Source organism: Capsicum annuum, unplaced genomic scaffold (genome assembly GCF_002878395.1).
Source record: "Capsicum annuum cultivar UCD-10X-F1 unplaced genomic scaffold, UCD10Xv1.1 ctg1183, whole genome shotgun sequence".
In the NCBI taxonomy this organism is placed as follows: domain Eukaryota; kingdom Viridiplantae; phylum Streptophyta; class Magnoliopsida; order Solanales; family Solanaceae; genus Capsicum; species Capsicum annuum.
In genome coordinates this window covers 1,722,518-1,735,901 of record NW_025816940.1, presented here as the reverse complement: position 1 = coordinate 1,735,901, position 13,384 = coordinate 1,722,518, and the positions used below count along the sequence as shown (strand labels likewise).

General features: G+C 34.0%; 1 protein-coding gene across 2 annotated transcripts in view; it reads right to left on the bottom strand.

Moving 5' to 3' along the window:
• Positions 1 to 9,467, bottom strand: part of LOC124890084 (WD repeat-containing protein 11-like) — a 28,458-nt gene extending 18,991 nt beyond the window's left edge. For both annotated transcript variants that reach the window (XM_047401956.1, XM_047401955.1), the window contains exons 1-6: positions 8,363 to 9,467; positions 5,364 to 5,823; positions 4,058 to 4,145; positions 3,769 to 3,950; positions 2,420 to 2,556; positions 1,343 to 1,409 (exon numbers count right to left, since the gene is read on the bottom strand). In XM_047401956.1, coding sequence (XP_047257912.1) covers positions 1,343 to 1,409; positions 2,420 to 2,556; positions 3,769 to 3,950; positions 4,058 to 4,145; positions 5,364 to 5,823; positions 8,363 to 9,342 — 1,914 coding nt within the window. In that variant the 5' untranslated portion in view covers positions 9,343 to 9,467. The remainder of the gene's footprint in view (positions 1 to 1,342; positions 1,410 to 2,419; positions 2,557 to 3,768; positions 3,951 to 4,057; positions 4,146 to 5,363; positions 5,824 to 8,362) is intronic.
• Positions 9,468 to 13,384: the final 3,917 nt, after the last annotated feature.

Here is a 13,384-nt window from a genome sequence, read left to right as displayed (position 1 = left end):
GTGGTGTTGAGATTCGATGTCAATTGTCAAAACTTCTGCCGACTCTGATACCAAGTTAAATAAATTGAACTTGAGTTAAACTCAACCTCAAAAGCTAGTTCAAGAGGTGAGGATTGCACAAAATCGTATGAGATAATTTGGCTCCAACCCACTAACTTAGGACTTTAATACTCCCTCTCACACCCTGGACCGAAGATTTAGGGAGTCCACAATATATGATGAGGGCCCAACATTGGGTGAAACAAGACTTGGGTGGATCTCGCTCTGATACAATATTGAAAAACAAAGAGATTGGGTCTAACACAACCCCAAAAGCTAGCTCATGAGGGGAGGATTGCCCAAGATCAATAATGTTAAGACAAATTTATCTCCCAACCATCGATGTAACTCAATAAACACACGCACACACCTGTGATTCGATTTAGAGTGTGGATAATATAAGATAGGGGCCAATATTGGCTGAAATAAGACTTGGGTGTCTTGGCTCAGATACCTTTTTTGAAATGTATGACCATCTTCATCTAAAAGCTTAAGGTTTTATAAGGAGCACACTTTTGTATTCTAATTTATATTCTCAACAACTACCAAAATTTAAGATGGTTGATCATTCTGGTAGAATTGGTCCAGAGATAATAATCACCCACAAAGTCCTACATCCTAAATCAACCAAGTACCTAAAAGATTCTTTATTAATAGAGTCTACGATAAACAACACATATCTTAATCCAAAAAGATGTTCTTTTAAGTTTCAAGTAAAGTTTCATCATGCAAGAACTTCACCTCTTACCGAAAAGAGAACGGAAAACAAATCCATTTTTCTCTTCCTTTTTCAGTGAAAGGTGGGAAGTAACTATCACGCGAAGTTGTGGCTTAGCGGTCAATGAAGTTAGTGAAAACCTTGGATGTTAGAGTTCCAACTCTCAGCAAAGACGAAAAAAAGCACTCAATGATCTCTTCCCATCTGCCTAGACCTTGGTGGAAGCATTACATACCTGTGTGTTGTGGGTTGGCAACACGTACTTGGAGGAATAGTCAAGTTGCGCTTTTGCTAACCAAATACCATTGTTATAAAAGAAAAGAGCAGGGAAGTAACTATATTTCTCTATGAGCAACTTCAGAGAACTTAGATCCACCGTCAAATAAAATATTACACCTTAATCTCATTAAGTGGGTCAACTTACAATCGACATCCACGATACATTTATTTTTTGAAATGGATCCACAACACCTTCATTAATTCCAAAAATGCTATCTCAAGAGCCAAACCATTGATTGCAACAACCTGGAACCACATTTTACTAAACATGAATCATGGCGAGAACAAGATAAAGAACATATTTACCATGATTGGTGTCTTAGTCATAGCCCAAACTTCTACTGGTGCATCACGAAACAAAATCAATAGGTACCTACACAACAGAAACCACTTTTAGGCTTGAAAGATTAGGGAACATCAAAGACTTTTATCAGCTGAATGACAGATATGATAAAAAAGTTCATAGAATAAGATGTGGAGCAAAGGGAAAACAGAAGGTGAGTCGGCAACATTTTTTGGAACAAAGTAAATCATTAGCTAGAAATAATCACTCATATATCACAGGTATGTAGAAAGCAAAAAGGAAATCAGTACCCATCTGGTATATAATCTAAATAGAGTCAAACAAGACTTCCCTTAGAATTTCCTTTCCCAAGCAGTTAATGCTGCACTTAATCTTTTCAATGCTCTAAATGGGTTTAGGAATGAAAGAAGAGGGTCAGACATGGAGCAAGCCTGGAAATAACCCCCTAAACCCTCCACTTGAATGTTTATCTTTATAAACGATGCAAACGATTACCAATAAACAATGCAGAGGAAGTGATACATGGGCTCAAAGCTGTAATTTGACAAGTTGCAAAAAAGCAAAGAAAAAGAATGAGCTTGTATTAAAACAATTTGACGTGCATAAGCAATGGAGAAATAAAACTACGTGGGGAGCAAGAAGAGACTAACATATTTGTCTCTCTATATTTCTTTTCCAGAAAATGCGTTTTATTTATAATCAAGAATTCCATGTTTCATAAGTCAATAACACTAATATATTTAAATTAATGGGTTGACATCGGAGATCCCATAACATTTAAAATCTATGTCACATTATATTTTCTACTATCAAATAGAATGTTCACAATAACAAACATAGTCCATATAAATCCAAACTCAAAATTCATGAAAATGCTTTGGAGCTTGGCCAAATAAAATTTGAAGATTTCCATTCCCTAGCACATGCAAGCCTCTTATAAATGAAATAGTAGAATCCTTTAGCAAAGCTTAACTACTCCTGGTCATTAAGAGTAAAGATCTTGCTAACACTCTGTGACAAGAAAAACCAAAACAATTCATCTTTTCATGCATACAGTATTGACAGGTTGACAAATGAACCTGCCAGAAGATGAAGCCCTTAAAGCTCTAATGGGTGCTCTCTCTGGTTTCTGTAGAACTCGAAATGGTCGATTGAGTCCACTTCGAAGACATGTGACAACGAGCCTATTGATGTAGCCACCTGCTTTTTCTGTACCCTGAAGTCCAAAATGAAGATTCTGTATGACGGCAGTCCTTTTTAAGTTGAAACTAGTGAATTTGCCTATATAGCACGCAGTTGCAAAGGATAACTTAATTAATGAAATGGTCCCTTTAAATACTCAAATCTTCACATGACACAAAAAGAACCAAGTTTTTTCGAAAAATAAAAAATTATCTTTAATTTTTCTTTAAAGATAATCTAAACATACAAGTTTATAACTTCAACACAACAGTCATTTGCATAACTTAAACTTTCAAATACTAAACCAAAAGTCAAGTCAAAACATAACCTTAAGTGAAAACAAAAAGTAGGCACAGCAGCACAACATCACAGCAACAAAATCCAAAAGCAGAAGTGCTGAAACAGCTCTTGCATTCAAAAACAAAAGGTTTTCACAACAATTGAACTACAAAGAAAACCAGCCATAAAATATTACACTACAAAATTTTAGCAATTTTAGTAGGCAGATATCAATATCAATATTAATTTCAACCAAAATATGTATTGATACAACAAAATTTAAACAATATAAATGCCAAAAACAACTCTTAGGTCAGCTCCAGGGCTTGGGTCTAGTGATAAGGTCACAATGCATGATGTGTGGGATCAATGTACGTAACAACTCTTAGGTCAGCTCCAGGGCTTGGGTCTAGTGATAAGGTCACAATGCATGATGTGTGGGATCAATGTACGTCAAGGTTTGAACCGTACCACTGACAAAAGCATGGTATTTAAGTGAGATGTGTAGAGGTGAACTTATTATCTACCAAGTCTCAAACCGTGCACCACTTAGCCCTCGAAAATTTCTTGGTATCAAAAAAGAAACTCTTACTTCAGCACTCAGCTATATTTAGAATATAAAATTAACCTGTACAGTTTCTTAGTAGCACTTTTGGAACAAGTTGGACACATAAATTTACCCTTTTACTCCCTTCTCGATAGTCATCAGTCTTTTGAAACAAGTGTAGACACAAGTGTCACCTGCCTATTAGATGGGAAGGGAAAATGGGGGAAATCTGAAAAAATAAATAAATAGAATCATATCTTAGGATAGGTGCCATAATGCCTCTCTATAGACCATGATTATGTATGCAACAGAAAAAGAATATGCAATGGAAGATTCCTCAGTGATGGAAATCTAAGAGACAGTCAACAGATAGAGAAGATGCAAGCATTAGGTTTATCCTCCGTTGTATATGTTTGTCACCTGTGAGTACGAGAAAGAAACCAGTCGGGAATTGCCAAGCCACCTTAATCCCCTGACAACACTGTTATGGACTGCAAAGCTAACACTGACAGCATTGGCAGAGACGTCAATCACATCTACTGTACCATTTTGAGTTCCCACAGCAACAAGCGGAACAGCAACAGCTGGAGAGTTTCCTCCACCTTCACGATTGTAAGCTATTTAGTGGCAAAACCAGCAGCACCACGTCCAAAATCTTGACAAATATTGTACAATAAAAACAAAAGTAGCAGTCCACAAATAAACTTACGTCCCAAAGTAGCAGTCAAAGAAGGGGAAGGTACGGCCAGCATAGTCACCGCTGAAGAAAGAAGATGAAGCTGCCCAACTAGACTAACCTGCAGTCAATAAACTGACATTCAGCTATCAGGGAAAAATCTTAAAATTCTAAGACAAAGGAAGGCATTAAATTATTTATAATTTCCCAAGAGCCCATAATGATATGCTTCCTTCGTTTTCATGTCACCCAATGAAATGAGACCCTCCTCCCAGAAAGAATGACCAGAATAGACATTTTCTCCACTATTTATCCAGGTATATCACAAAAAGGTATACCTTACAAAGCTATCAATTAACTACAAAAGAAGGAATAAAACCAACTCCTTTTGTTGGCACACAAACCCTATAAAAAGCTCACACAACTCAAAAGTCTCAAGTAACTGAGGACACCAAGTCTTGAATTATATAATACTATTGTGCATTACTATAATGAGTTGCTTCATTTAACCCTAGTATGCAATCATTAAGTCCAATATATTTACCCGTAAGTTGACTGCACCTTTTCATGAAGCAAAAAAAAAGTATTGGAGGATGTCCAAGTACCATCTTTAGCGACATTCTTCCTATGATTTAATTGCTCCACACCATTGATGTGAACTAAGATCTTGCCTTTGATGAGAAAGCAATTAATATAAGTTGTTCCTCCATCCTTCCAATCGTGGTAATGGAAACACTTTTTGTTGCTTATGTTCATGAACATAGATGAAGGAAACAGAGAAATGGAAATTTTACAATATCTCGTCAAGACACTGGGTATAAATTGCATTCTTTCAAGTACAAGCAGGTCTGTTTCATTGACAACAATAACTATCAGAAAATACAGGCAGAAATAACAATGGGATTATAGGTAATCCCTGAATTCACACATTATAAGACTTCCTCAATTCAAATAGGAGTGGAACATGTTTGTACATGAACAGTGGTTTTTGCCTTTAAACTGGCACACCCATGCTGTATACACACAAGAACTTTTTTCTCTGTCTTTTCTTTACTTCTGAGTGTAACGGAACCTTCGTAAAATCAGAATCCTCTTTTTTAGTTTTATCTGCTTCTTCTTTCTATATCTTTTGATTGTTAAATGTAATTTATATAATAACCAGCAACAAGAGATTGCAATGAGGTAAATACAACGAAAGTAAAATTACATTCCTTTTGTAGTTATCAAGATTTAATCTTTGTGTGTGTGAGGGGGGTTGCTCTCAAACTAGTGATGCCAGTATAATCCAACATGATATGCAACATCCTTTTATTACCAAAGCTACGCATGTCGAACCAACCTTGAAGGACACTACATCCAGGCCTGTAGTGGATTTTGACAGACAGGTCCTGCTGCTATTTGCATCATTTGACAGTGGAGCTGAGCTTATCTCAGAGCTGTGACCAATGATCTCTGAAGGAACAGTCTTACAGGCTTCTGCAACAATATCTGGATTTGTCATGTCCTCCTGAATATCTACAGATCCTTCAGCAATCAGGAGCCATTTCCATACTTTCCCATCATCAGAAATGGAGATCAAGCGTGTCTTAGATAAAACAAGAGATTCATCACAAAAATCAAATGGATTATCAAAATCCACATCGACTGAGTGATGTGCATCGGAATATAGCTTGCCAATAGCTTGAAGGGCAGCATCTGAATGGGAGATTACGGCTGCAAGAATTGAGGGCGAAGGAACAGATGTGCCTATTGCGGGCATCATTTCTTCCATCGCACACATCGTGTGTACTTGCTCTCCGCTGTGACAACATGCAGATTATTATCCCTTTGAACTACCACATATACAGGAATTTGGTATGTGCAAGGTGATAAAAACAGGAATATCAGAGTTTCAGCACACAGTCATACAGAAACAAGGACAAAGAGAACATTTATAAGGGTAAAGAAAAATTAAACATTAGAGTAATGAAGAAGAGCATTGCAGGTGAGTGGCTGCAAGAGTTGGTGAATTCAGTTAAAGGCAACTTTTATCTGGATATCAGAAATCCAAATAGCTTCTGAGTTAATTCATGGAAACCATTAAGAAACACTACAATCTGTACTACATACAATGCCATGACACCTACAAATCAATCCAGCTATGAACTGATTGAACCCAGACTTAATCAGTTTGCAAAGTTAGTTCAAGAATATTAATGTTAGATTAATAGTTCCCTCTTCTGAGATGCTTGCAAATCAATTAGTATCAATCAACTAAACCTTATCTCGGAAGTCGGAAATGATTGAGATCGACTATATGAATCTCTATGTCCACTTTATCCAGGCACCATTTATTTCGAGACGGAATAACGTCCTTTAAGGAAAATTAGGTGTTATCCAAAGTTAAGAGGTTCTTCAAGTCTCACTCTTCTATACACTGAGTTACAAGTCTAACTAGATCAAAATGATTTCCAGCTAACACCTCGCAAACTGTGAACTTAGGGGTTTTTTGATAGGGTGCATAAAAATAGTGCAAAATATGATGTATTAGTGATGCTAGTATTAATTATACTTGCATTAGTTAAGCTAAGACTTTCTTATGCAGTGTTTGGTTTGGTCATTGGTATATTAAAGATAACATGCATTGCATAATTTTTGTAAAAAAAGGGTATTTATTTACAAAAAATACCCTCTACAAAAATAGTGGAAAAGATTTTGAGGGGCATTTGTGTCTTTCTTTCTTTTTTTGATCAGGTAAATGTATTCTCATACATAAACATGGCCAAAAAGCTGGCCGTATACAAGGGGTATACCAAAAGGAAACGAATCTACAATAATAAATGATTCTCTACAAACTCCACCCAATCTCCTAATACAACTTGGAATTCTATGGGTGCACCAAAAGAAAACAAGGGACCGGAGGCTACTCCTCAACTGAGAAAAGCTAAATTCTACCCCCTCAAAAGCTCTCCTATTTGTCTCTCCTAACACCACCCACATTAACGAGAGTGGAACCACGTTCCAAGCCTTGCGTCTTCTCCTCCTTCTCCCTCTCTTCCAACTAACCATCAATTCTTTCACAGTTCTTGACATTGCCCATGAAGTGTCAAACCACCTAAGCATATCCCACCATAACCTTATGGTAATATCACAATGAAGATTAAGATGATCCACACCCTCACCCGCTTTCTTGCACATATAATACCAACTGATACAACCAACCTTTCGCTTTCTAAGGTTTTCCGCCGTCAAGATCACCCCTCGAGTTACAAGCCAAAAGAAAAAACACGCCTTACTCGGTAGCTTTTGTATCCAAACAGTGTTACAACGGAATACATCCACCTCTCTAACAAAAAGTTTCTCATAATAAGACTTACCTTGACTGAGAGCATACCATTCTTCCCCACATCCCACTACAAAGCATCTGGGTTACCCACTCTTATGACTTGTTTATCGAGTACATCCAACAATCTTTGAGACTCGGTCACCTCCCAGTCATGGAAATCCCTCCTAAATCTCAAATCCCAAAAAATCTCTCCACCTTGTGTCCCCACTAAGCTAATAAATGCATTACAATCCATTGCATTACTAATACCATGGATATTTAGGTATTAGTTATACACACCTTAATACCACATAGTGTATAACCAATGTTTGTGTTAGTTATACATAGGTTGAAAAAGTGTACCAGACGAGGTATTAATAATACACAAAGCTAATGCATGCATTATGTAAGTATAACAACAATGACGGAGTTGTTTTGTCGTCCATATAGATCCTTTATTTGCGTTACATTTTGTTCTTAGCAAAGTCATCAGTGTTTCCAAGAGACTAAGTCTTTGGGACAAATCCTTTATTTGCATTACATTTTGTTCTTAGCAAAGTCATCAATGTTTCCAAGAGACTAAGTCTTTGGGACAATTTCCCTCAATGCGATTTTAGTTCTCCCTCATCCCTTTTTTATCATCTTCAATCACCATAGTACTGCACTATCCGTACATGTTTAAACCATCAACTTGCAAGTACCCTTCTAAATTTGTGGTGGGAAACAGTAGGTTCACCCTACTTACAAACACAAAATTCAATGTAGTCGACTATATAATCAATCATTGGCATAGCACTAACTGATCTAAATCAAAATCAAAATTCATAGGATCATTTGGCCATAGATTTTGTAAACACTTTTTGGGAAATCATTTAGCGTTTTCAGTTAAATATTCCAAGTTCCAAAAAGCACAGTGAAATGCACCCACAAGAAGTTAAAGATCATACGTCAATCACGTAAAGCTTCAGCAATCAACAAGTATAGTATTAAAATCATGCCCAGTACTCAAGTTTCTACTTTCTATAAGTACTTACTCTTTTCGCCTCCAAGTACTGAGCTTTCCATCAAGATGAGCACAGTACAAAACCTCAATATTTGAATCAGGCAACACATCCATAAACTTCCCACACCCTCGTGGCAACCCAGCTGAAAACAACGCCGTCTCATACTGCAAATCAAAAACAACCAAATCCCTCGGAAACACAACGAAAATCAAATGCCTCCAGTGCGGCGAAAAAGCGAATTTCACAATGTACGTCGGAAATGCAACTGAAGCCGGAGCTCCATTACCTCCACTACTCGAATCCCTCTCTAATTTCTGCAATTCAGCAGTATCTGTCCGAATTTGCACCTTCTTGATCACAACATCATTCTCATTATCTCCTAAAGCCGTCACTGATAGCAAAAACCCTTTCAACCCTAACACACAAAAACAACGTGAATCAAACGGATCACGACGTATGCACGAGAAATACTCCGGCGACGCATCGTATTTCCAAAAACACCGTCCGGTCGTAGTATTATACAACGATAGCAACGACGGTCCGGATACCGCAGCTAAAATCCACGAATCCGGTCCGTCTTTTACCCAGCACAAATCCTGAATCCCGTTTCTCGATCCCGAACCCGAACCGGTATCGAAAAAAACCGCGCCGGTTTGAGATTTGGACCGGAAATCGAGTAAACAAATTCTACCTTGTCGATCACCGACGGCAAGAAGGAGATGAATTTGGGGTATATCAATTAAATGTGGTAACGGCTGTGGGGACCACTTGAGGGAAGTGATGAAGGGTGATAGGCTGTGGGGACCACCATCTGACGGTGGAGGGAGGGGGATGGTGGTGATGAGTTGCATGGAATGAGTTTCGACGACGGAGATAGAGCTACCGGAGGCGTAAGCGAAGAGGCCGGCGGGAGAAATATCGGCGGATCCACCGTTGGAACGGGATGGTGGGCCAGGTAACATACAGTCCCATGATGATTCGTTAGGTGGTTTTTGAATTTGTATCGACATGATTGGGAAAATGTGAAGGGTCGGAGGAATTGGTAGCTGAGATTTTAGGAAGTGAAGAAGAAGATGATGGAGGGGGACATGGTAGCACGTTGAAGTGTCTTGGGCCTTTCACGTAAAAGTGTGAAAAAAAGTTTTAAAATGAAGCCTAGCTTACTCAAATTTAATTTTAATAATTGAGTGTATGTGACATTTATTTTATTAATTATTGAGAAAGTAATAAAAATTTAAAAATAATTTATAATTTTTTTAATTTATATTTTGATCTAATATAATTAGAAATAAAGGGAAAAAAGATATACTTCTCTCTTCTCATTTATTGGAGGCTTTTTTCTTTTCGCAATTTTTGTTGTTCATTGTTGTTGTTGTTTTATTCATCTTCTTCATTATCATCATCTTGTTCTTCACTATCATCTCTTCTTGTTCATCATCATCTTCTTGTTGAACATTGTTATTGTTACTGCTACTGTTGCTACTTGATCAAATTTTTTAGGTTAAATTTTATTCGTATATCACTTGGGCATTACTTATAAGTGATTTTAGTAAGTAAAATTATAATATTTAGTTGAATTTCTCATCTGGGTGTATCTGCTATTGCTTTTTTTTTTAACAATAGATAAAACATGTAACGTGAATCCAATAAATGAGTAATCTGTTGCAACATATATGACTAATCTGTTGCACAGATGAGTAATCTGTTGTAACATATATGACTAATATGTCACAACAGATGAGTAATTTGTTGCAACATATATGACTAATTTATTGCAACAGATTACTCATCTGTTGGATTCGTATTATAGTGTTGTAACATGAATCCAACATATGGGTCATCTGTTGCAACGGATTAATCATATGTTGCAACAGATTACTCACTTATCACAACAAATGACTCATATGTTAGATTCATGTTGCAGATTCTATCCATTGTAGAAGTAGCAGATATACCAAATAAAAAATTCAACAAAAATCATAATTATACTTAGAAAATCACCTATGAAGTAATGTCCAAGTGATATACGAATAAAATTTGACCAAAATTTTTTTAAAAAATTTCAATAGGGGCACAACGAATAAGTGAACACATGAAAAATTTCACAAAATAGGTAAAGAAGACAAAAATAGTATATCATGCATCAAATGCAAAAAAATCGAGAGGACAAACGTTTGAGTTCTCCTGAAAAAGTTTAAGTTTTCTAGTATTTTAATTGCTTTCTAATGGATGACCCATCTGGTATAACAGATTTTCTATCTGTTTAATAATTTCCAACAGATGAATCATCTGTTGCAACATGTTAGTTATCTATTGATTCAAATTAAGCAATTATTAGTAATAACTAAATTGATTTACCTAAAATTAAAGACAAGTCTTTAAGACAATGGGATAAACACTTGAGTTCTCCTAAAAATATTTGAGTTTCTTAGTATTTTAATTATTTTCCAACAGATGACCTATTTGTTGCAACAAGTTAGTCATCTGTTGCAATAAATGCTTATAACAGGTTAGTCATTTGTTGATTCAAATTAAGCAATTATTATTAATAATTAAATTGATTTAATTAAAATTGAAGATGACATTAAACAAGGGGGAAAACGTTTGAGCTCTCCTAAAAACGTTTGAGCTTTAGTATTTTAAATTATTTTTCAACACATATTTTATCTATTTAATAATTTCCAACAGATGAGTCATATGTTGCAACAACTTAGTCATCTGTTGTAACAGATGTCTATATCTATTTGATAATTTTCAATAGACGAATTAGTTGTTGCATCAAGTAAATCATTTGTTGCAACAGATGTCTATATCTGTTTGGTCATTTTCAACAAATATTTTTATTTGTTTGCTCATTTCCAACAGATTACTCATCTGTTGTAACATGTTAGTCATCTATTAATTCAAATTAAGTCATTATTAGTAATAACTAAATTGATTACTAAAATAAAATTTGAATTAATAAGTTCAATTACAGTTTCAATTAACCTCATGGTAATTACATGATCAACTAAGTATGTTCATCCTAAGTCGAGTGGTCAATTGACCAATTTTATTTGAAATGAATCAAACTAAGTCATCATTAGAAATAACTATATTGATTTAACTAAAATTAAAGATGAATTAGTAACTTCAATTACGATTTTAATTAATATCATAGTAATTACATGATCAATTAAGTATTTCGTACTGAGTGGAATGATTAATTGACCAATTTTATTTGAAATAATTCAAATTAAATCATTATTAGAAATAACTATATTAATTTAACTAAAATTAAAGATGAATTAGTAAGTTCAATTACGATTTCAATTAATCTCATAGTAATTACATGATCAATTACGTGTTTCATCCTTAGTAGAATAATTAATTGACCAATTTTATTTGAAATGATTCAAATTAAGCCATCATTAGTAATAACTATGTTGATTTAACTAAAATTAAACATGAATTGATGAGTTCACTTACAATTTCAATTAATCTCATAGTAATTACATGATTAACTAAGTGTATTCGTCCCGAGTAGAGTGATCAATTGACAAGTTTTATTTGAAATGATTCAAATTAAGTCATTATTAGTAATAACTAAATTGATTTAATTAAAATTAAAGATAAACTTACAATTTCAATTAATCTCACAGTAATTAAATGATCAACTAGGTGTATTCGTCATTAGTAGAGTGATCAATTGACCAATTTTATTTGAAATGAATCAAATTAGGTCATTATTCATAATAACTAAATTGATATATAACTAAAATTAAAGATGAATTGATAAGTTCACTTACAATTTCAATTAATCTCATAGTAATTACATGATGAATTATGTGTATTCGTCTTGAGGAAAGTAATCAATCGACTAATTTTATTTGAAATGATTCAAATTAAGTCATTATTAGTAATAACTAAATTGATTTTAAATAAATTCAAGATGAATTGATAAGTCCACTTACAATTTCAATTAATGTATTCATCCTTAATAGAATGATCAATTGATAAATTATATTTGAAATGATTCAAATTAAGAAATTATTAGTAATAACTAGATTGATTTAACTAAAATTAAAGACAAGACCTTAGACATGGGGACAAACATTAGAGTTCTTTTAAAAACATCTGAGTTTTAGTATTTTAAATTATTTCCCAACATATATCCTATATGTTTGATAATTTTCAACAGATGAATCATATATTCCAATAACTTAGTCATCTGTTGCAATAGATGTCTATATTTGTTTGATAATTTTCAATAGATGAGTCATTTATTGCAATTGGTTAGTCATTTGTTGCAACATATGTCTATATTTGTTTGGTTATTTTCAACAGATGTCTTTATCTGTTTGGTCATTTTCAACATATTTCTTTATCTGTTTAGTCATTTCCAACAGATATCTTATCTATTTGGTCATTTTCAACAGATTACTAATCTTTTGCAATATGTTAGTCATCTATTAATTCATATTAAGCCATTATATTAGTAATAATTAAATTAATTAACTAGAATTAAACATGAATTAATAAGTTCAATTACAGTTTCAAAAAATCTCATGGTAATTACATGACCAACTGAGTGTGTTCGTCCTGAGTAGAGTAATCAATCGACCAATTTTATTTGAAATGATTCAAACCAAGCCATAATTAGAAATAACTATATTGATTTAACTAAAATTAAAGATGAATTAACAAGTTTCCTTATAATTTCAATTAATTTTATAGTAATTACATGATCAACTAAATGTTTCGTCTTAAGTAGAATGATCAATTGACCAATTTTAATTGTAATTATTAAAATTAAGCAATTATTAGTAATAATTAAATTGATTTAACTAAAATTAATGATGAATTGATAATTTTAATTACGATTTCAATTAATCTCATAGTAATTACATGATCATCTAAGTGTATTCATCTTGAATAAAGTGTTAATTGATCAATTTTATTTAAAATGATTCAAATTAAGACATTATTAGTAATAACTACATTGATTTAACTAAAATTAAAGATGAATTGATAAGTTTAATTACGATTTTAATTATTCTCATATTTATTACA